Here is a 24,849-nt window from a genome sequence, read left to right on the forward strand (position 1 = left end):
TTGATAAATAAGATATCCCATTAACAAATTGATGGCCTTTTATTCCATTTATGATCTTTGTAAAAAAAAATTTGAACTCAATAATTTGTGTCAAAATGCCAAGTAAAAATGAAGAGCAACTTCTAATGGTAGTCTTCAATTTATGCGTTCAAATTTGTGTTAAACGCAAACTTGTCCTTATCTAGTACTAGATCTAAGATCAAACAGTCTTCCAAAAAATTACAAATCAAGGGCTACAGATTACGAAGTACGGAGTATTAAACTGTCATTAACTAAGCTAGTTTTTAGATTTGTTCGTTTTGAGAAGGAATTGCATGTCATTCTAAATCATACTTCTTCCTCTAACATTGTTAATCTGGCTTAACTTTAAACAAATATTACGTATAAATTATCAAGATAAGAGCTAGTTCAACAACGTATTACAATGTGAAAAATACAACGTATTTATCCTTGTGGGTTGGAGGTGGTGATAGATTTTCGTGGGTAGCTTAGGGTTAGGTTTTCGAGTAAGGGAGGTTACTTTTGGTGGGTGATGAAGAGTTTTCTAGCAAGGTTTGAGTTTTGGTTTGGTGGTTGTTGATTTGTGGTGGGATGGGGTGGGGTTGGGTTATTACTTATTAGGTGGGTAAAGAGGGTTTTCGGGGTTCCGGTTGGGTTGGGTTGGGTTTTGGGTGGGTAGGGTGAATTTTAGGGTGGTTTGTTGGTAAAAGGTGGTAGTTATGTGGGTGGGTTGGTGCAAGTAGTTCAGGTGGAGAGGTTGGACGGTGGGTAGTTTTATTGGCTAGGGTTGTTTTGCCCGATGGTCAAGGTGGTGCTTGTGATGGTCAAAGTGGCTATGAGATAGAGTAGAGCTGAGAAAGGGAATAATGTGAAACCTAGGGGGGGTGAGGAATGAGTGTAGAGGACTTTGGGTATGAAGGGGGTAAAGAATATGATTGAATAGTGTGTTTGGATAGAGAAAATAGTGGAAGGAAATGAAGGGGAGGGAGAGGAAAGGGTGGGAAGAATGATGGATTTTCCTTCCATATCTCTCTGTTGTTGTAGAGATCAATTTCTTACTATTTAAATATTTAATCCCTCCATTTCCCTTCTTCCCTATTTGTGATCCAAATAAAAGATACTTCATTCCTTCATTTTCCTTTCCTTCCTTCCTTCCTCCCCCTACATTTTTTTGGTATTTCGAATTCTAATTTAGAATTTAATCAAATAATTTTGCCAAAGGTCTAATATTAATTGATTTTTTTTGAGAAAATTAATTAACTTTCATTAGGTCAAACTTCAATAACTCTTTTATTTTTCCTACTCAACTTCAATAATTCTAATAAAGACACCAAATTAACCTTTAATATATAATTTCTCCAAATTAAAGTGTATAGCATATACGCCAATATTAAAATGATAGTGGTGAACGACATGAAAAGATAAAGCAAGGATGGCAAATAATGTTTTTGTCTACAATTGGGAAAAATAATGAGGGTTTCAGTTACAAAATTAATCAATAATTCAAAGATATTGTTGTCTCCTAGTGATCCTAATAGCCTGTACAATAAACCGTATTCAGAGGTTGCCTCTAATAATACATCTTCATCATTTGATTATCATCCCAACATGTATTAGGTAGTTTTTTTTCTTCCAACATGCATCATGCAAGCCTTATTACTATACATAATATTAGAATTATTGTGCTTAATTACACATGAAATTAAGAACTTGAATGTTTGGTCTCATTTTTGTACACGGATGGGAGTAACCAAGCTAAGTGGTGTTCCTATGGGGCTTGCTCAAATAAATAAATGGTTAATATACACTTGCTCTTTATCGTTTCAATCGGATATGGTTAATATATACTTCCTCCATTTTTCTAAGTGCTATTTACTTTCTGTTTTCATCTATTTTTCTAAGTTATACCCACTTTTACTTTATTTCTATTATGACAATTCTTAAACACCGAATTCTTTTTTTATTTTTTTTATACCATATACAACTTCACTTTATGAGCCCTAATTATATTTAAATAATAAAACTCATACTCTATATCTATCTTTCTCTTATTTAAATAAAAGGGTATCTACATTCATGATGTCCTTTTCCACTTTTTTCTTGTTTACGTAGCTTCCATACGTAATTGGGTAAGGGCATGTTCTCATACGTTTATTTTCAATTCAGTTCAGTTTAGTTCAGTCCATTTTAGTTCAGTTCATCTCAGCTCAGTTCAGCTCAGCTCAGTTCAGTTCAGCTTCGCTCCTAATTTCCTTCTCTTATAAAATATTCATTTCATTTCAGTTCAGCTCAGTTCAGTTCAGCTGATTTCAGTCTATTAGAACAGGTTAGGCTTAAGAAAATAGATCGAGAGGGTACTAGATTGTGATGGTGTTAATGCACGGGATTTGTAATCTTTAAATTTATGCAAAAGAGGGCCAAGCCCGGACACACAAAGAAAACACTTGATTGATTGACATTATATATTAATAATTGTTGATAGAGTATAAAATATATTTTTGGGACTCAACCATCAGATTAAGTTTTTAGTTGAGTTGATCCTCTAACATGGTATCAGAGCCAGCGTGATACAAAAGGGTCATGAGTTCAAATCTCATCCACCCCCTGAAATTAATTCGCACTGGGTATGGAAGGGCCCGGGCTAAAAGATTAAGAGAAGGGAGAAAATAAAATCAAATGTAACATGCATATAGGTCGTGAATAATATTGTGTTATCAGAATTCAGAAGCAAAGGCTATGGCTAGTGGTTTGAATATCGCAATCCAATAATGTGATGCAAGGAACGTCATTGTTGAGAGTCTTAACTTGGTGAGTGGTATGAATAGAAAAGGGTCATTCTTGGATTGATATATAGCTAGGGAGATTAACTCCATTTCTATTATCTTTTTTTATAAGATTGAGTTTGCTCATATTTTCAGAATAGCTATTAGTGTAGCGTAGAGGAATTAACAAACCGAGCGTGCTCGTGAACTGCTCTAGACTTGTCTCATCAAAGCTTCGTATAAAGCTCGGCTCGAGTGGGCTTAACTGATGACTCAAGCTCGTGTTTAGCTCGATATCTTAACGAGTCAAGCTCGAGCTATCATTGGCTTGGCTTGATAGCCCGTGAATATGTTGCAAGTTATATATATATATATATATATATATATATATATATATATATATATATATATATAACTTAAATTAATTGGGTTTTTTAAAGGAACTGAAATTAATTGGTTTTTTTTTTCTTTTCTTTTCTTTTATTTTATATATATATATATATATATATATATATATATATATATATATATATATATATATATATATATATATATATATATTAAGTTTAGTTGTTGGCATGGCCCTCTGGTATGTGTTTAAAAGTCTACCTAACAAGCTTTTAGTATAAGGGCTGATAGAGAATATTCATAGAATATTCTCATCATAGGTTTAAGATATATATTTTGTATAAGATTATCTTTGATATTTGTACATATCTTATCTTACCTAATATGATTAGGTTTCTCGTTGTAACCCTATAATATTGATATTAGGTAACATAAGATATGTACAGGTATCAAAGATAATCTTATACAAATTATATCCTAAACCGACCTAAGATGAGAATATTCTATGAATATTCTCTATTAAGGGCAAACTTTTACAATTTGACCATAACAACTAAAATTTTGCGCGCAACGCACGTGTAGGCTCTCTAAGTAAAATCAGAATTTGATTGTCTTTGGAAGAATAACTATAAGCAACATTTGGGGCTTGCTGGTTTTAGGTTTGACAAACCTTGATAATTGATTAAGATCGATTCGAGCCAAACAGAGCTTTCCTTTTAAAATATATTATAATTTATTAATTTCCTTATAAACATAGTAACAAGATGGGAAATCGGTGGTAAGGCCCCGTTCACTTCACCTTATTTTTGCTGAAGTGAAATTATTTTTACCGAAATAAAATTATATTTACTGAAATAAAATTATTTTTTACTGAACTTTAATTATTTTTTACTGAACTTAAATTAATTTTACTAAACTTAAATTATTTTTGCTAAACTGAAATTATTTTTACTAATTTTCTATTATAATTCTTCTTTAAGATAACTGAATTTTACTGAACTCAAATTACTTTTAATGAACTGAAATTATTTTTACCGAACTAAATTTATTTTTACTGAATTGAAATTATTTTAAATCAATATTTTTTTTAAGGTGAAGTGAACAGGGTCTAACTCTAAACTTGTTCGATTTGCTCCTTTACATCAAAGCAATATTTAATTTCTTTGGCGGAATTGGATCTTAATCGTGTTAAGTAATACAAAATGGCTATCTTTCTTTGAAAAAAAGAATTAAAATCCAATAAAAAAAAGTTTAAATATGTAAAAGTATTCATCAATTTTAAATGTGGGAGCCTAGTTTAATCTATGAGATTAACATTTTATTATATCTTCTCTCACAACTTTATGCTTGATTTCCGTGTCAATTTATAATTTCACCTTTATTATTTTAAAAATAAAAGAAGAACAATTTATTGCGAGTGGGGATATTTTTACAGATTTATCTCATAGGTCAACTTAAATTTTCCCATTTTAAATACTTCCTTCATTACTATTTAGATGCATCACTTTTGTAATTGTGGACTCCTAGACCATTTTTTTTGGAGTAGAAAGAGATAGAGAAAAAAATAAAGAGAACCCCATGTGATAGGGGAGAGATAAATAATAATCTATAATATTATTAAATCTCATAGTAAAAGCATGCAAACGCCATGCTTCATCCTTCATTCAATTTGATTTGGTACCACATGTGCGCCACATGTCATCACCCTTCTCTTACCATATTGAATTGTAGTACGAGTAATGTTTAGTCTCTTTGAAGAATTCTTTACTGGCGTAACTTTAACTTTTCATAAAAATGTTTAAATTCCTTGTAAAACTCTTCAAATGTAACCTCTATTCAAATGTTTTTATTTTTGAGGGAATACGTTAGCAGGATTTTATTATAAATCAAAAGCCGCAAGGGTCAAGAGACTTTGCGGTATGTTACCAAACAAATAAGTTCATCACTACTTCGAGTATCCCATCTGAAAACTCTTCAAATGTATAACCTCTATTCAAATGTGATATATCTTAGATATATTCATAAAAGATGATATAACACCAACCCTTTTTAATTAATTTTAATCAAACAAATAAATTTATGATGAGACGAGACATTGCCCGGGCCAATAGCTAGTTTATTAACTAAAATGGAGAGTGAAGCATTTAAATTAAAACTTTTGTAATTCGAATGTAATGCATCTAATAAAAATGGAGGAATTAAAAAATTATTCTATAACATAAGATAAGCTATAGTATATCTATCGTTTAAGGATTGTTTACGGATTGGATTGGATTGGATTGGGTTGGGTTTGGGTTTAGGTTTAGGTTTAGGTTGGTAAGTGAGTTTTGTTGGCCAATTTTTTTTAACCAAGAGGTCCAAGACCCAACCCAACCACCTCAAAAGTTGAGTTGTGTTTAGGCTATTGTTGGGTTTTGATTAGATTGGATTTGGATAACTTGTTAATGAGGATTATCCAAGTGGGTCGTCTTAACTTAACTCATTGGCATTCTAAGTTAAGGCAAGTCCATAGACTTGGTATATCTATTGGGCTCAAGTAGCTTGAACTTTCAACCATTATCCAACCAAAGTAGACCCAAAAAAACATAAGAATATCACTTGTAGAATTCAACCAAAGTGGACCCAAAAAAAATGAAGTGAAACTACCATAAAATTTCATCATACTTTCTTGACTATTGCTAAACTTTTAAGCTTTAACGACCAAACCATAAAATACACAATTAAAAAAACGAGTTTGATTGTCAACGGAAGAATGAAGAATCATCAAAACCAAAACCAGCTTACAAGTTGCAATGTGTAAGCTGTACCTCTCATAATCATCATCATTCTCTCTCTAAATTACTCTTTCAGATCTCTTTCTTTCTCTCTCTTCTTTCAATTGACTCTCAAACAATTCATTTCATTCCAAACTTTTTACAAATACAAAGAGTTTTTTGTCAACCCCTTTTTCCCACCAACCTAAGTACCCAACTACAGAACACAACTACAACTACAACCCTTTAACTAGTTTAAGCTTTGGTTTGGTGCTGTTTTTAAGTTTTTTTTAAATGGGTTGTTTTCAGTCAAAACTGGGTCCACTTAAACAACCCCTTAATCACGCTACAATCAATGGTGGTGGTTCCGCCGTTGTCGGTGATGGTGCTTCGGCGGGTTTCTCAGAGTTTACTTTGTCGGAGTTGAAGACGGCCACCGACAACTTCAGTTTGAAATCGATTGTTTCAGAAGGTGGTGAAAAGGCTCCTAATGTTGTTTATCGTGGCCGTCTTCAAAACCGTCGATTGATCGCTGTTAAGAAGTTTTCTAAGCTTGCTTGGCCTGACCCTAAACAATTTGCTGTAATTTTTACTGGTTTCTAATTTTGGGTTTTTCAATTGATTGGTTTTTTGTTACTGGGTTGTTGTTGAATTTGATCTTTATTTTGTTTTTTTTTGGCAGGAAGAAGCAAAAGGAGTTGGGAAATTGAGGCACAAGAAATTGGCGAATTTGATTGGGTATTGTTGTGATGGAGATGAGAGGTTATTGGTTGCGGAGTTTATGCCTAATGATACTCTTGCTAAACATCTCTTCCATTGTAAGGGTGTTGCTTAGTTATTTATTTCTATTTTTGGTAATTTAGGTTGAGTTTAATTATGGTAAATGTAGTTTTGTTTTGGTTTGTTTATATGATTGATTGTTTAGGAATTTTTTTTGAAGGAAATGCTGAATATGGAAATGGGTATTTAGTAGTATTGAATTGGATTTATGTTTAATTGTGACTATATTAGGGTTTCTAAGTTGGGGATTGTTCCAAGGTTAGCTTACATAGGTTTAGTTGCATGTGTGAAAAGAGATGTGATAGTTACTTGCATTTTGTTGCGTTTTGATTGTAGAATGGGATTGGATTAAATTGTTGGTTTAATAAAGAGCAATGAGCTTTGTTAACTTTAATGTCCAATTTTTTGATGTCACATTTTTAGGGCTAGTGAAGGCCTGCGTGTTTGCCTTAATAACTCAAACTTTGAAACTAAAATAATATATCGTTTAGTGTTAACTGTATTTTCATTGGGATAATAATTTATGCCTTTTGCTGTTGTGGTGAAAAATTCATGACTATAGACCTTAATGATCTTGGTCTCATAGTACTGCTATTCTTGATAGGGGAAAACCAAACTCTTGAGTGGGCAATGCGACTGAGAGTTGCTTTATATATTGCTGAAGCTCTGGAGTATTGCAGCACCGAAGGTCGCCCACTTTATCATGACTTAAATGCATACAGGGTTCTCTTTGATGAGGTATTGCATTATTCCCATAATACCCCCGTTAGACTAAAATAACTTACCACATTTGACTTTTGTGGGATTTAACTTTGATATATCATCGATCACTGCTTAAAAAAAAAACATCTAACAAGTGTTGCCCACTAGGCCATTACAGTATTTGTTAAAAAGAATTATTAGTATGCTTGTATTATTAATGATCTAAATTGTTATTTCGTAATCAGTTCCAAAAGGCAAATGTAGCTTATATATCTTTTATTTATTTATTTATTTTTTTGTTTGTATTGATGGGATATGATCCTAGGTCTTCACCTAATACTTTATCTAATAAAACTAGTTGGCATTCACCTTTTTTTTATTGTTCACATCTAATTATTAGTGAATCCAATTTCTATCATTAATTTTTCATAATTCCTATGAAAAACGGATACTTTTGAATGGAGAGTATTTATATTCTGTTTATGCACTCAATATGATTGACTTTGTTGATTTTTAGTCTATGATATGTAATATATACACTACTGTGATTGAAAATTAACCTGTTATAACCTGAAAGTTGGTGAAAAGCAATTATATAAGCTTTAGATGTTAACCACGTGCGCTTTTGGCAGAATGGTGATCCACGACTTTCTTGTTTTGGCCTGATGAAAAACAGCAGAGATGGAAAAAGTTACAGCACAAATCTTGCCTACACACCACCAGAGTATCTAAGAAATGGTATCAACTACTACTTATTCTATTAGAGTTCTATATCATCTTGTTGGTTCAATTATTGTAGGTCTTGGCAAGACTATATATTCAGATTTGAGTTATTGAAAATTTGTGCTATTTTTAGTTTCTCTTGTGATACTTAAATCTGGTTTCAGGTTTGTGATGTTCTTGGGGAGAATTCTAATATTACTGGAAATGCAAAAATTTCCATGTAGATATGAACCTTACTCTGACTTTCTGAGTGTTGTGCCAATATGAATAGCATACCCTAGTAATGCTGGCATTTGAAAAGTATTTTTTTTTTTCACTCTTTCAAAACCATACTTATAGAATCATGAAATAAATGGTTTTGAAAAGAGCGAATTGAATGAACCTTGGTAAAAATAATTTCTCCTCGTGAAATTCTCCAATAAGTTTTGTCATCCTTCAATCTTGATCTTGTTGTCATATTAATTGGAATGGAACATGCTATTATAGTTTTAGAATTGTTGTGGATTACCTGCATCGGCTGCATGGTACCTTATGCTGCAATAGTGCCATTTTTCTGTTGTCACCTGCAATGACAAAGTTCACTTACTTTCATACAGGAAGAGTTACCCCAGAAAGTGTAGTCTTCAGTTTCGGAACAGTCCTTTTGGACCTCCTTAGTGGCAAGCATATTCCTCCGAGTCATGTGAGTTCAAATACGTAGTTTTACTCTTATAACTCTTGCATGAAGGATTAATGTTGTTTAGTTTGTAGTCATTCAGACTTGGGCTCTTTAGCAGGTGTTCTTGCTTCCCTCTTTACTAACCTGTGAACTGCCTGACTCAACCCAATACACGACTTGCAGGAATAAAAATGTTGTTTGGTGAAAGAGGGGAAGTGATGATAATAAGATGTTTTGACTATAGAAAATCTGGTATAAGTGCTACAGTTTCCAAGAATACAAAATCTTGCTTGTTGAAAGGATTGATATCATCAAGGCTGAGACAGATTTTGTTAATGAACCTGTAGATGGAATTACTTTCAAGCAGAGATTGAATGGGCCCTTATTGATTATCACTCGTTTTTTAACTGCATTTTTCTGCATGTGTAATGCAATGCGTTTTAAGTTGCTAAGATGTTTGTGCTCTGCAGGCTCTTGACATGATACGAGGCAAAAACATTCTTGTTCTAATGGACTCGCATTTGGAAGGCAACTTCTCAAACGAAGAGGCAACAGTTGTTTTTAATCTTTCCTCGCAGTGCTTGCAGTATGAACCTAGAGAGCGACCAAATGTCAAAGACCTATTTACAACACTTGCTCCGCTGCAGAATAAAGCTGATGTAAGTCATTAACTACCATTGTTCACAATTTATGTGAGTTGTACTTGGCTTTTTCATTCAGATTTGGATTTTAATGCTGTTATGCTTGATATGTGGCATGTTCAACTATTATTATAAACTTTGCTTGGATGTTTGTCTTCTTAAGACACTAAATTTAGCCTGATCATCCGAGTCCTGATTTGACTAATCTTTGACCTTATTTGTATACTAATCCTTGGGGTGGGGAGGGGGTGGGTGGGATTATTTAATGAGGTATTGTTACATTTATAGATATCGTTACATTTATATCGCTGTAGCGTATACATTCAAATGTGGAATTTTCATAATTTTTTGTTCTATGGAATTAAAGATATTTAACAATTAGAAAACACACACTAAAATATTGTCTGATTTGGTTTGATCATTTCTAAAATAAGATTGACTATATATAGCTTGACTATCTGTCTGTATATCCGATTAACATGAATAGTGTAAAGCCATGCTACGGGTAGAAAGTCTTTTCTTGAATTTAATTTATTTGTATATACTTTTCAGTTTGAGGAATTGTGGGTATAAATCATGAAAAAATTCACCTCATCTTCAATATATTCATAAAAAGCCTGAACAATTAGATGAAGCAGCTCTTGCTTTACTAATTCGTGAATCACTTCTACTACTTTCAAAAGATAGATCCTCCTTTTCCTTTCAACTTTCTATTAATTGCTGAGCAGCTAGTGACAAAAGACTTATTGGTTCAGGGATGTATTGAACACTATGACACTTTCCTTTATTAGGCTTGCTTATCAATTAATAATCCTTACCAATATGTAGCCTCCCAACTTCCAATGAACAGTTATGAGCATTGATTGATTAAACATGATTTTAACTCCCAATTGTGTATCAAGGGTTACCCTCTCCACCCCTATCTAAATTTAAGGCCTCTCAAAATTCCGATTTCAGATATCTTCTGCCATTTTTTATGTCTATCAGATGAGGTATGATTATGGTATTAAGTATGCACTATGGAGTCCCTTATTCACTAGTGTCACAGTTAAACTTCATTTGTATTTGGACTGCAGAGTAATCTGTCTACCATATCTTCCATAATATCTGCTGAAACTTTGTAGTTTCTACATACCGATGGATAATTTTCAACGGCCCTGGGAAAAAAGGGGTGGGAATGAGGGGAAGTGGAAAATTAGGGTGAAGAAAACATCTGTTTCCTAGAGGTAATTTGTAGGTTGATTTTGCCATTTCAGGTTCCATCTTATCTAATGCTGGGAATACCAAAGCCTGAAGATGTACCTCCTACACCTCCGCAACCACTTTCTGCCATGGGAGATGCCTGTTCTCGTTTGGACCTCACTGCAATCCATCAAATACTGGTTTCAACACACTACAAAGATGATGAAGGGACCAATGAGGTAATTAGTATATTATAATGCAGTTTACTTGTCCGAATCATCCCTCGTCTAAAATTGATGAGTTTTGTACTGTGACTCAGTTATCTTTTCAAGAGTGGACACAGCAGATGAGAGACATCTTGGAGGCAAGAAAGCGTGGTGATTTGGCATTTCGTGATAAAGATTTTAAGACTGCAATAGATTGCTATTCGCAGGTATGCAACCCTTCTCTGCGCTCTTCTTTTCAGTAATGGACAAGAAGGCTGAAATTATCCTTTAAGTGGAAATTCATATTGTAGGGTCTCAGTGGTCGATTCTTACCCCAGTATTCATGCAACATTTTTTGAATTTTGCACTTTATAATTTATATATACTTTGAGTAGTCTCAAGATCATTTTTTGAACTAAATTTCTGTGGGCAGTTTATAGATGTTGGAACTATGATCTCTCCAACTGTTTATGCTCGCCGAAGTCTTTGCTATCTGTTCACAGACCAGCCTGATGCAGCTCTAAGAGATGCAATGCAAGCACAATGTGTATACCCAGACTGGGCAACAGCTTTCTACATGCAATCAGTCGCCTTATCGAAGCTAGACATGCACAAAGATGCAGCTGACATGTTGAATGAGGCTGCTCAATTAGAAGATAAACGACAGCGTAGTTTGAAAGGAAACTGAGGACCAAACTCTTGTATAATTCTTTCATAATTGGTTCTCAGTTGTTTGTTTTAGTCTTCATAGTACAGAGGGTGTGTTGGGTGTATGTATTACTCTTGCATTTTGATGCTGTACCATAGAGGGAGAGGAGTGTTTATTTTCTTGTGAATGTCAGTGGTGCCATTTATTAGTATCAAAATTCTTTGAAATAATTTTATATATGTATTTTGTACATTTTCAAACCTATAATACAACACAATTTTGGGAAGCATATGGCTGCAAATTGGTAAAAAGTGTTATCAATGTTTAGGTTGCAGACTGAGAATCTGAGATCAAGTTCCTATTCAGTGGAAAACTAAACTAGTTATATTTAGCAGGAGACTTGTTTGATATGTATGGTTGACTCAGAGCCAACTATTTAAAGAACCAGCTCCACATGAAAATGAAAACAAAAGGGGGAATTTTCTAATTACTTCATCTTCCAATTTGTTCTTTTTTTTTTTTTTTTTTTTTTTTTTTTTTTTTTTTTTTTTTTCTGGGAGCATATAAAATTTCAACATACTAAGGACTACAATGAATCTGAAAAAATCGACATATTTAACTTGATGGATATGAACCATATTTGCTTTCTTGATGATCCAGATAAGTGGTTCCATTTCAAACTAAAGAAGAGTCTTTCAAGTCTATAGGTCAAAGGGAGCTATGTTTACAGTTTAAAGCAAGGACGAAACTAAGACATAGTAGAAGAAGCCAGTTCATTCATCGAATTTTGTACACGGAAAGTTGTCTCATTTTTTTCAAATATGCAGTATGTATTAATGTATTATCTAACAAGTTTTGTACAAGCATGGAAACTGATGCACTTGAATCATATACTACAAGAAATCAGGAATTAATGACCTGACTTTAAGAAACATATAATTCAGCTTTGCCATCAATGAACAAGCTCATGAACTCTTCCCCATCAACAGTCTCCTTTTCAATGAGTAGCTGAGCAAGTTTGTGGAGGATGTCAATGTGGGTGTTGATGATGTCCTTCGCCCTTTTGTATGCAACCTCAACCAACTCTCTCACTTCACCATCAACCACATCGGCAGTTGCCATTGAGTAATCTTTCTGACTTGACATCTGTAAAATATATTCATATACAAATATGTAAATAACATTTGCATGGTTGCTTTGAGGAGCGGGGAGCAGTTCTTAACACAGCTTATGACAGACACAGAGATGAGTACTAATTTCTTCACCTGTTGTTATTGTATCGAAATTTTTTGTACCGATTAGAGTTGACTATTTTTACTATTATTTTTACTACATCAATTCTACATTTTATATTGCTACATGCAGTTACTAATTATTTGTTCTTCCGCAAATTTTAAGTTCAAGAGAACCCATTGACAAAAATCTAGGTCTATGATAGATTGTAAGTTTGACAATTAAATAATGTGCCTACCTGCTGGCCCAAGAATGGATTTCCACCAGCTCCACCGACAGCAAGTTGTCCAATTTTCTTGCTGAACCCAAATCTTTCAACCATCTGCCTGGCAACCCTTGAAACTTGCATGAAGTCATTAGATGCACCTGTTGTAACATTGTCTTCACCGAATATAACCTCTTCAGCTACCCTGCAAAATATAGGGAAATTTAGAGTTAACACCAACATACTGTGTTAGATGTTGATAACTGTTGAATACAATACTGACCTGCCACCAAGAGCAACGGCCATCTGGTTTTCGAGATAGCTTCTGCTGTAAAGGCCTGATTCCAGCCTTTCTTCACTTGGGGCAAAAAATGTGAGACCACCTGCTTGACCACGAGGAATGATTGAAATTTTGGCTACAGGATCATATTCAGGCATAAGAGCACCCACTAAGGCATGACCGGCCTCTGCACAAAAAGGAAATATTTATAGCAGTTACATCCTAAAGACTAGCATTATAAGGCAGGAAGTTAACAAGATATGATCATTTGAACCCACCGTGATAAGCTACTAATCGCTTCTTCTCCTCTGATACAACTGCATTTTTCTTTTCTGGACCAGCAATAATTCTCTCTAGAGCATCTGATATTTCATCTTTGCTTATTTCCTTAAGATCTCTTCTAGCTGCAAGGATTGCTGCTTCATTCATCAGATTCTGCAAGTCTGCTCCAGTAAAACCAGGGGTTCTCCTCGCAATCTTTTCAAAGTCCACATCCTTCGCTAGTGCCTTTCCACGAGAGTGTACCTTTAACACCAACAATGGCAACAAATCAGCAGTTGACATCCATGTGAAACATGCAAGAAATGAAACAAGTTGATGAAAATTCAAAAACACCCTGATATTCTCTTTTCATATGCATAACTTTAGTTGGATACATTTCATTCTTGTATCGATCCTTCAACCAATTACCATATTAAATCCTAGACATGCTGATTTACTAGGCAAGCAAACTTTCTATACTACACCTGAAAAAAGTACATAATCTGGCAGTAAAAGTCCTTTCAGTTCAAGTACTGATTTTAATTAACCTTAAGACTTATTTCTTAGATAATTGCACAAGTTGTATTCATAATTTATCATACAACAATCAAAGCCAGAACACTATGCATTTACTCTCAGTCTAACCGTCCTATGTTCACATCTATACACTCACAAATAAAGTATTATCAGAACACTGATATTCTTCATTTCATAACCATCAAAGCAACTTCAGTCTTAGCTAGAAACATCTTTTCAGGTAGCACAGGACATAATACAATGTTCTTACACAAACAGCAATAAACTAGACTTGCGAGTGTTGCAACATCCTTACATATTAGAAACAATCAACTATTCCAAGGCATGTAAAATAGAATAGCAAAATCGAAAGCATGCTGATAAATAAGTCTAATAAGTTCACAAATTATACCTGAAGGATCTTAACTCTCCCTGCAACATCAGGCCGATCAACGGTCACTTGACGATCAAACCTCCCTGGCCTCAGCAAAGCAGAATCAAGAACATCAGGCCTATTAGTGGCAGCCAAAACAATCACTCCTGAATTCCCTGAAAACCCATCCATCTCAGTCAACAACTGATTGATAGTCTGCTCCCTCTCATCATTTCCACCTCCCATTCCTGCTCCTCTTTGCCTCCCAACAGCATCAATTTCATCAATAAACACAATGCAAGGCGCTTTACTCTTCGCCTTCTCAAACAAATCCCTCACCCTGGAAGCTCCCACACCAACAAACAGCTCCACAAACTCCGAAGCTGCACACGAAAAGAACGGCACACCGGCCTCACCAGCGACCGCCCTCGCCAACAATGTCTTTCCGGTTCCAGGGGGCCCCACAAGGAGACACCCTTTTGGGATTTTAGCCCCCAATGCAGTGTACTTATCAGGGTTCTTCAAAAAGTCCACAACTTCCTGCAATTCTAGCTTAGCCTGATCAGCACCGGCAACATCGGCAAATGTCACACCAGTTTCCGGCACTTCCTGGAACTTAGACTTCGACCGGCCGAAATCCATCGGCCCGCCAAGTCCACCAGGCCCGCCGGGCCCACCTTGGGCCCGACGGAACAAGAAAAACAACCCTGCAAAAGCAATAATAGGAAACAACAAATTCCCAATAAAACTAAACAACCCATTTCCACCCTCCCCTTCAGAAACAGAGATATCTACACCATTCATTGCCAAAATATCAATAAGATCAGGATCATTAGGAACGACTACAGAAGCTCTTTTACCATCAATTGCAGTTAACTGTAAAACAGAACCATCCTTACTGAATCGCACCCTTTCAACCTTACCCTTCTTCACTGCATTCAAGAACTCACTGTACCTCCATTGAGAACCTTCTGGAAGATCCGAATTCGAAGGTTTCGGAGCATTCAAGACTAAATTTTGCGAAAAGGGGGTTGAATTTGGGAGACCAGGATTGTTGGGTTGAGCTTCAATTACCTGGGGTGGTTGCGGTGGAGGAGAGATATTATCCGCAGCAAAAGCTTGCTGTGAAGCAAGAGTTGAAGATAAAATTAAAGCTGTTAAAGCTGATTTTGATGGAAAATTAGGGTTTTGAGAATTGGGGGTTAAGGATTGAGTGATGAATTGTTTTCTTCTTGGAGAAGCTAAAGAGGGTTTTGTGGTTTTGGGTGTTGGCGGGTAGATTAGGACGCCATTTCCAAGGAAGCTTGAAGATAGTAAATGGTTAGTCGCCATTGTTGATTGGTTTGAAGCTTTAAAAAAATGGAAATTGGGTTTTGATTTTCAGTGTCTTGGGTTTTAAGGGAGGAAAGAGGAGAGTGAATCTATGGCTAAAATCTGTTGCTGCTGGAGCTTGGTGGTACACAAATGAAAAATGCAATCTATATTCTATAGTATAGATATTTTATTTTATAACTTATTTTTATGAAATGTGGGAATTAAATTGAATTAAGTAATTAAGTTTATAAGGATGTGGATTAATGTGTACAACAATAATGGTGTGGGATTGAGAGAGTTTGGAAAGTAAAAGATGAAATTTGGGTTCAATACAAGCCAAGAGATGAGTGACTTGCTTTGTTGTTTACGTGTGCTTTCTCTTATCCATTCATTTTTGTACTTAAAAATTTGACATTTTGAAGATTTTGCACTTTGAATATTGGGGTTAAACGGTACGGGAAAAAAGAGGGATCCCCAGTTTATCAACATGATAAACGAAATTTGTTGATTAAATGGCAATTCAGTAAATATTTTACTTTGTTTTCTGTGAAATGACTTCAAAAAAATATATTTCTACTCAGTTGGTAGGTGACACTTATGGACCACAATTAACGCCAAGTTAACGAGGGCGTTAACTCTATAAGACCATCAGCAGTATACATCTCTTTCAAACTCTCCTTATTTTTCTCTCTCCTCCGCCATTGAAGTCGACGATGAAGCTTCCACCGCCATTGATCGATCTCTTGATTGGACGACTTCTTCTTCAACTACTTGATTTTCCGACGACATTTGAGCTAATTAATCTTGTTACAAATTCAGCTGAAAAACAAATGAATTTGGAAAAATAAAATTGAATTGAATTCTCAAAAATTCAGATTGGTATTTTTTCATTATTTTTTGTCCTTTGCTTCTTCCTACTCCATCTTCTTCATCCTTCATTCCTCCATCTTCTTGCTTTCTTGCTCGTGAACACCATGTCACCACCACAATTTTGGCGAAAACAAAAACTCCAGTTGAAAAATTAAAGGTGAAAAGAGGAAAGGGTTACATCCTCCTGCCCAAATTTAGTGAATTTTAATTGCCCAGTTTTAATGGTGAGTGCTCCGACCTTAATTTTGTGATAGAGGAGACCAATGTTCAGCTTTAAATTTACAGGAGGGAGAAATTTTTTTCTTTATGAAAGAACGGGAGAGAGAAAATTAATGGAGGAGAGAGAAAATGTTTAGAATAACCAGAAGAGAGAGAAAATGTTCAATTATGTGTTCACGTCGTCAAATTCACGTTTACAGAAAATGTCAATTTTGCCCTTAAATTTTCAGATGAAAGTACATCAAAACCCCTTGATAAACAAAACTTGTTTCTCATTCTGATAAACTTGAATTTGCTCGGAAAAAAAAATCCAAATTTCTAAATTGAATTTTGTTTATCAACGGGTATTTATGTCCTCCGTAATTGACATGTTACTTTATTTTTTAATTGCCATTAGTTTGTTGATAACTTTTACGGTCTCTCCTCCCTTTAATTACTTTACTCTATAAGGAGGTTATGACCTACAACGTTTTCCCATAAGTGGGTTATGGAGTAATTTTTTATGATTATTGCCTACAATGATTGCTCACAAAGTAGGTGTGGAGTAGAATTTTCATGTCTACTTTTATTCTTTTGGTTTTCTTTCACTATTCTTGTATTCTCTTGTAACCCCCCCCCCCATTAAAGTGAATAATAATGGTGATTTAATCAAGTTTATTATTCTGATTTAATCACACCTATGGTGTCTAGATTCATCCTCTAGAAACTCCATCATTGCTTATAAAATTGGCTTGGTTTTCTTCATCTTTGATGGAAATTATACACAAAATACAAAAAGCTAACCAAATTTCTTCTTCTTTTGGGCATAAGTTTATATGACTTCACCTCTCACTCAAAAGTGCCTTTGACTGAGAGTGGTGTGCAATCTTAGGGAATGTACCGACAATAAAACGAGCACCCCTGTTACGTTGGAATCTGTTTTCAAAACTAGTGACGAATGTCACGCCACACCAATTTCCTTTGATCAAACAAATACATTAATACATTATATAATCATTATATTTGTAGCCTTTGAAACACTTATTTTACAACAATCAATGCTTGACTCTAGAGGGTAAGGAGTAGATGGCCAACTACTTTGAATATGAGAAGTAATATTTCCATTAGTCATTATATTGTTAGATGAAAGGGGTGTTCAAGCTCTAAGAAGATTGAAAGAAAATGATGAATGATCTACTCAAACAATAGGTTTCATGTGCATATGAAATGCCTCATTTTGCCTATTAAATACAAGCCAAGAGATGAGTGACTTGCTTTGTTGTTTACGTGTGCTTTCTCTTATCCATTCATTTTTGTACTTAAAAATTTGACATTTTGAAGATTTTGCACTTTGAATATTGGGGTTAAACGGTACGGGAAAAAAGAGGGATCCCCGGTTTATCAACATGATAAACGAAATTTGTTGATTAAATGGCAATTCAGTAAATATTTTACTTTGTTTTCTGTGAAATGACTTCAAAAAAATATATTTCTACTCAGTTGGTAGGTGACACTTATGGACCACAATTAACGCCAAGTTAACGAGGGCGTTAACTCTATAAGACCAAAATGGACTAGATTTTAGGCAAATTTATTAAAAAAAACCTATTAAATGCCTCATTTTGCAAGAAAAAACATTTCAAATGATTCTTTGTTAAAAAAAAACCACCACGATCAACTTTTTGTCTAAAGATTCCTCCCCCCTCTTTTCCGGAATTGACTACAACTTTTCGGGGTTGACCTCTTACTTTCCCTATTTGCACCTTATTGTTTGGTGATTTTCCCTCTTTTTTTTTGGTAGCCTAATTTTCCCTCTATTTATAATCTAGGGCAAGACGCCCCAAAAATAATTAACAGAATTGAAAGGTAGTTTAGGGTTCTTCATGTATTTCTTCCACAATTGAAGTGGTGATTTCACCATTCTAGGGTTTACTCTACCATTCCTCTATCCTTTGTAATTTTTCTCTTACTATGATTTCTTTTTTCTACCATTAAACCTGACAAACAAAGCAACCAAAACAAAATCGAAGACATTCAACATATTAGGGCAACATTTGAACAATTTTAGCCAACAAATTTAACAATCCATCAGAGTTTAGTGGGTTAATTTGGCTCACATCACAGTACAAATTCTCCAACAAGCAGCAACAATCAGGTAAATTAGGTTTTTTTCTCTTATTTATCAGTTAAACCCTAATTTTTATGCAATTCATGGATGCAATTAAGTGCAAAATTGAAGAACATACCTTGGTTTGTACTTAACAAAGTAATTAGGAAACCTTGATTTGCGTCCAAAAAGCCTCTTTATTCCTCCTTTATCAATTGAAAACAGGAAATACGTGAGTTCCAAGCTTGAGTAAAAAAAGCCCCAATTTTTGCTCTATTTCAAGTAATTAGATGATGAATTTAATCTTACCTTAGGTTATTGTTCACGAATTAATGGCGAGTAGCAGAGGAAACAGAGAGAGAAACCCAAACTGAGTTGGTGGCACCACTAGTAGAATAACCTTAAAAGGCACCGGTTCAAACCCGGTTTAAGCCATCGGTTCGAACCGGTCACAATGTGGGGGGTGCCAATACCTCCCCACTTTGTCACCAGTTCAAAACCGGTGGTATAATTGCAGAGCATCCATGGAAGAAAAAAGAGAGAGAATACAGAGGAATTGGAGGGAAAATAAGAGGGGCAAATAAAAAGGGGAGTGCAAATATAAAAGTGTTTGGGCGCAACTGGGGAAAATAAAAAGTCAATGCCGGAAAGTTGTAGTCAATGCCGGCCAGAAAAAAAGGGGGAGGTTTCTTTAGACAAAAAAAAAAAAATTTGATCGTGTTGGTTTTTTTTAACAAAGAATCGTTTTAAAGGTTTTTTTCTTACAAAATAAGGCATTTAAAAGGTTTTATTCAATAAATTTGCCTAGATTTTATTGAACTTAATTTTTTATTTCATTTGGATTATTTTGAGTTTATTAAGCTTTGATAGTTTGAGTACATCAAGATATCCGGCCAAGGATGCATGTATACCGTACAGCCTAATTATAAATTTATAATTTTCTCATATTTATAATTTTATATAATTGACCATATTCAATTTACAGAAACTGCATGTAACTAATTTAAAATTGGATCAACCTTAAGAGTAGCACAAGTGGAATTTAAAAGGTATTATGTATGTGCATGAATGGCATAGACAGGAGACTTCTAACATAATAATTTAAGGGCATTAAGGCCACAACTTGAGCAACATTATCTTTGATCTTTACAAGTGATTTGGAAGATCATTTCATCATACTATATAATATGGCTGCTGGTGGTGCAAGAATAATAAGATAACTGAATATTGACAGCTTTAAATTTCTGGTGTTTTAAATAATGTTATTCCCTTCGTGTAAATTATGTGATACTTGTTTATCACTATTGTTTAATTACATTACATTTTTTTTTCTCGATCTGTAGTGCAATGATATTTATTTATTTTTTTTTTTTTTTTTGGTGCGAACAAAGCGCAATGATAAATGTGAATTGAATGTTCTAGGCCTTGAGTACCACTTGTAATGCTGAAACAATTAAACTAGTTGGCAACTACTATTCAAACTATTAATATTTTCTCCTTTCAAGTTAAATTCTCACAACTAAGTTGGCAACCACTGTTCAAATTATAATTATTTTCTCCTTTCAAGTTAAATTCTCACAACTAAATATTATACATATTTCTTTCACTATAGATAAGCAATGCTTAACTCAGAGGTAGAAATTTAAAAATTCTACAATGTCATTCTTTAAAAATGACACCACAACTTGCTGATGTGGCAAAATTTGATTGGTCTGTATTTTGTATTTTTATTTTCATTTTGAATTATTTTTAATGTCCAAAATGTATTTAAATTGTATTTTATTTTTGTATTTTTTTCATACATGTATTTATTTTAGAAATACATAATTATAAATTATGAAAATCTAGTTTTATAATTAAAGTTAATTTTCAAATTTATAATTATAATTAGAAATCATAAAATTAAATTCACATCTACGTCTAAATTGTTTATCATCGTTCATTGTATCGGTCATCGTTTATCATCGTTCATCATCCATCATCATCATCGTTCATCAATCATCAATCATGGATTTGCTGCGGGACGGAGAAGAAGAATGACTGTCGGAAACATTGCCTGAAAACTGACCATATCAAACCCCGAGAAAGTCGCCTAAAACCTTCCTGAAATTGACCAAAACCGATCCTAAAACCATCGCCAAATAGCCAAGAACTGCCATGCCGAAATGCCTATATTGTAGCCTGAAAACCGCACCAAAAACCCACCCCAAAACCAATCAAGAAACCCACCCAGAAAGACCCCTAAAAAAGCACCAAAAACACACCCAAAATACGCCTAATCGCTGCACCTAATTGCCCAGGAGAGATATCATTAAATAAAATAGCCATTAACGTGATGAACACCATTGTCAATTGAAGAACAATGAAAACGGAGTATTTGATTTGCAGTTTTTTTCTTTTCTTTTCTTTCTTTTTTTTTTTTTTTTAAGTTTGATTTTCAGAATTTTAATTATAATTTAAGTTTTGGGAATGATTATTTTGTTTTAAAAAACTATAATGATGTATTCTTTATATAAATATATGTATTTACAAGCATGTATACATGTATAGTACATTTAGCTTTTTAAAAATAAATTAAAAATTGGCCAATTATAACTTGACATATCATTATGTTGTGGTGTTATTTATTGAAAAATGACACTGTAGAAATATCCGGTAGAAATTAGGTGAAAAATAGTAATTTAGTTTGGACATTGGCGTATTTGGGTAACACAATTTTGTGTTATCATAAGAGCAAGCGAGCACTTAAAATTTGATAGATATAACTCATTAGCATGGTCATTCTGATAAGTTAGGGCCTGTTCACATTTACTGAATTGAACTGATTGGAGTTGAACTGAACTGAACTGAATTGATTGGAGCTGAATTGAACTGAACTGAACTGAGATGAAATGAATATTTTATGAGAGAGGAAAATTAGGAGCTGAACTGAACTAAACTGAACTAAACTGAACTGATTGAAGCTGAACTGAACTGAACTGATTGGAGCTGAACTGACCTGAAATTAAGTAAATGTGAACATGCCCTTAGTGTATAGTCTTGAGACAAATCTATCTTAAGGTACTGATTGTATACCTGTCCTTTTAAAAAAAAAAGGTTAGAGGATTGGATTGGAAAAAATGTAAAATGATATGAAGAGTTGACATATTTTACTTATAATTTGTCTAGTGTTAAGAATCCAAATGGCAAATAAAATAAAAGTTTTGAATCAACTTGATTTTTTTAAAGCTTCCCAACTTGGCAACTTTTGTAAGTGGACACTAATTGATTTGAATGTAGTTGTATTAATCAAATTAATTAAGCCATAACGATTAATGAGAGTATGAAAACAACCATACTTCAATCACAAGGAAAAAAAGTCAGTGGAATTGGCATAGTTTTCATAAGAAAAATAAAGATAGATACAAGTAATGTAGTTCTCTATTATTGCATTATACGGAGTAATATTTTAATTTGTGTACAAAAGAATAAATTTTTTTTTTCCTTTACAAAATTGGTTTCCCAATATAGTGGAAACTAATGGCTAATTACATTAAGAAGGGAAACCCTTGTTCTTTATAAGCATCTAGATATTGCCTCCAAGGACCCTTCAATCTCTTGAACACTCACTTCAAGTACTCCTAATTGTTTCAACAAATCTTGACTCATTTTAACATCTACGTTTGTCTTCTTTGCTCCATAAGCCAAAATCGCGTTATCAATCTTCATTATTTCATTGGAATCCACTTGTGTATTATATGATATGCTCTTTGATTGCATCAATTTAGTCATTAATGACCAACTCTTTCCTTTGTTGGTTGGTTCGGAAAAATAAGGCAAGACATATTTCAAAGCCGAAAAACTAATAATTTCAGCTTCGTTTAGCATTTTCAAAGTAGGGATGTTGTATTTTCCATCTTTCTCCAAGTTTAGCTTGCACAACTTTTTTAAGCATTTGTTTGCCATTTTTTGAATTTTCTTCCTTGAAATCAAATAAGCATTGATGTCCTTTTCTTGTTCACTGCTTTTTCTTCGAAGACATGATTGAAGCTCGACGATGGATTCTTTCATCATGGACAAAACATCATTAGTGGTTGAACAAGCTTCTAATAAGCCAAGAGAACCTTCTAGAACCTCTTCAACAACACTTTGGTGTTCTCCTAGGGAAAGCACTTTTTGGTTCATGGAACACTTGATTAAATTGTTGATGCCTTCATACAAATTCTTGATATCACACAAGTTGTTACGTATGGATGCCACCGAAGAAGATGGTGATGAGCTCGAGCTAGTGATCTTGAGCAAGAGATCCTCGATGCTCGACTCTAGAGGGTACGGAGTACATGGCCAACTGCTTGAACGAACGTGAGAAGTAGCTCTTCGGATTGAATTAGCCATTTTATTGTTGGATAAAAGCTAGCTAGGAGCTTTTGTTCAAACTATAATAAGAAGTTTGGAAGAAAAATTAAGATGAATGATTTACTCAAACATTAGGTTTCATGCATATATATGGAACAACACAAACTTTTCGAGTAGTACATACGAATATACGATACGTACATTATTCGTGTGCATGGATGGCATGCCTTTGTAACACCAGACACACATAATTTTTAAATTTCATTTGGATGATTTTGAGATCATTTATTTTTTATAGTTAGGAAACATCAATATAATAAAGGACGTGGACATCATATATTTCAAACATAATATAATGTATAAAATAATACTACAAAAATGTATTATTAATTAAATTATTGGTCATGTATGCACGTCAACCAAATTAAAATGTAACTTAACACATGAATGAAATAAACATAAAATAATAATAAATTAAAAGAGTGTAGCATGACAAATTACATAAGAGGCTAAGGCCAGGCCACAACACTAGGGCAACTTGATTAATTAATGTTTACAATAATTAGCAAGATTGTATATTTGTATGTGATATCCTAGTTGGTGAGTGTAAGACTAATTATAAACTAATCATAATTTGGTTGGGGAGCATGAAGAATCTTTACAGCCGTATATTTCTTGTATTTAAATCGATTTTATTTACCTTCGTGTAAACTATTTGATACTCAAACTATTATTTTTGTGTTAATTAGCTAAAATTATGGGTTTTTAACAATATTTATTTTGGAAAATTTAACAACAACAAACCAACCTTTGCCCCATTCTCAAAATGAACCAACCTTTAAATCTGCCCAAATAGACCAAAATTTGCATTTTTTCTCCCAAAATAAACCCAACAAGTCACCTTACCTGATATACTAGGTACAAATCCACGTGCCATTAATTCATTGGTCAGGGTTTTATTTTTATTTATTTTTTATTTTTAAATTTAAGAAAAAAGAAATTAAAAAAAAAAATCCAAACACCCTTCCACATGCCAGCCACCCCACTACCACCCACTCGAAGCCTTACCCCTGTCTCCAAGGCCGACCGACGCCCAGAACCCCCCTCCCCCGGTCGCCGGCGCCGCATATACCCACACCTTAATTTAATCTTCACCACCTCTAGCCACCAACACACCATCAATTACCAACAACCACAATCTCAACCTGCCACACACAGCAGCCCACACCTACAACCGCCAAGACCCGCAAGCCCTGCCTCACCTCAACAACAATCGCTACCCACCAGCCCACACCACTGCTGCTACCGTGCTACATCTCTTCCCACCGCAACTCCACCACCAATCTCACAAACACTAATCGAACTCTTCATCAACAACGATTTGCCTTAAATCCGTCACATTAGCTCACTCTTTTGGGATGAAGGTGGGCTAGACGGTACGTCGGTACGGTGGTGGGTTTCATATCTTCATGGTGTGCGTCAATTGGTGGTTTTGTGGTGTGGCTTATGTGGGTGGGTTCGTGGATTTGTGGGGGTACGGTGGCTTTGGTTGGTGCTTTTGTGGTTGGGGTAAGTAAGAAGGTGGTGGTTTTGTGAATGGCCGAAAATGGGAGGTCAAGGAGGAGGGGTAGTGGTGGCCGGAAAAGGAGGAGAGGTGAAGGAGGGGGTGGCTGGCAGTGGGGTGAGGGAAGAGTGGGGTTTTTTTTTTTTTTAAAATTATTTTTTTAATCATTTTGTTAATTTGAAAAAGATA

General features: G+C 34.4%; 3 protein-coding genes across 3 annotated transcripts; 1 reads left to right on the forward strand and 2 right to left on the reverse strand.

The window, feature by feature from the left end:
* The first annotated feature begins 5,795 nt into the window (after nucleotides 1–5,795).
* Nucleotides 5,796–11,690, forward strand: LOC110699050 (probable serine/threonine-protein kinase At4g35230). The gene is made up of 9 exons (XM_021876541.1): nucleotides 5,796–6,445; nucleotides 6,546–6,681; nucleotides 7,248–7,381; nucleotides 7,978–8,083; nucleotides 8,665–8,750; nucleotides 9,197–9,385; nucleotides 10,624–10,788; nucleotides 10,869–10,982; nucleotides 11,189–11,690. Exons 1-9 carry the CDS (start codon nucleotides 6,158–6,160, stop codon nucleotides 11,441–11,443), a joined length of 1,473 nt encoding a protein of 490 aa, XP_021732233.1. The 5' UTR covers nucleotides 5,796–6,157; the 3' UTR covers nucleotides 11,444–11,690.
* Nucleotides 11,691–12,160: 470 nt separating this feature from the next.
* LOC110699049 (ATP-dependent zinc metalloprotease FTSH, chloroplastic-like) lies at nucleotides 12,161–15,923 on the reverse strand. The gene is made up of 5 exons (XM_021876540.1): nucleotides 14,312–15,923; nucleotides 13,401–13,647; nucleotides 13,126–13,309; nucleotides 12,876–13,047; nucleotides 12,161–12,550 (listed from the first exon to the last, which is right to left on the reverse strand). The coding sequence occupies exons 1-5, from the start codon at nucleotides 15,602–15,604 to the stop codon at nucleotides 12,329–12,331; spliced, it is 2,118 nt and encodes a 705-aa protein (XP_021732232.1). The 5' UTR covers nucleotides 15,605–15,923; the 3' UTR covers nucleotides 12,161–12,328.
* A 6,393-nt stretch (nucleotides 15,924–22,316) lies between these two features.
* On the reverse strand, nucleotides 22,317–23,135 carry LOC110699081. The gene has a single exon (XM_021876574.1). It carries the CDS (start codon nucleotides 23,133–23,135, stop codon nucleotides 22,317–22,319), a length of 819 nt encoding a protein of 272 aa, XP_021732266.1.
* Between the last annotated feature and the right edge of the window lie 1,714 nt (nucleotides 23,136–24,849).

The sequence above is a fragment of the Chenopodium quinoa genome, unplaced genomic scaffold (genome assembly GCF_001683475.1).
Source record: "Chenopodium quinoa cultivar QQ74 unplaced genomic scaffold, ASM168347v1, whole genome shotgun sequence".
Taxonomy (NCBI): Eukaryota; Viridiplantae; Streptophyta; class Magnoliopsida; order Caryophyllales; family Amaranthaceae; genus Chenopodium; species Chenopodium quinoa.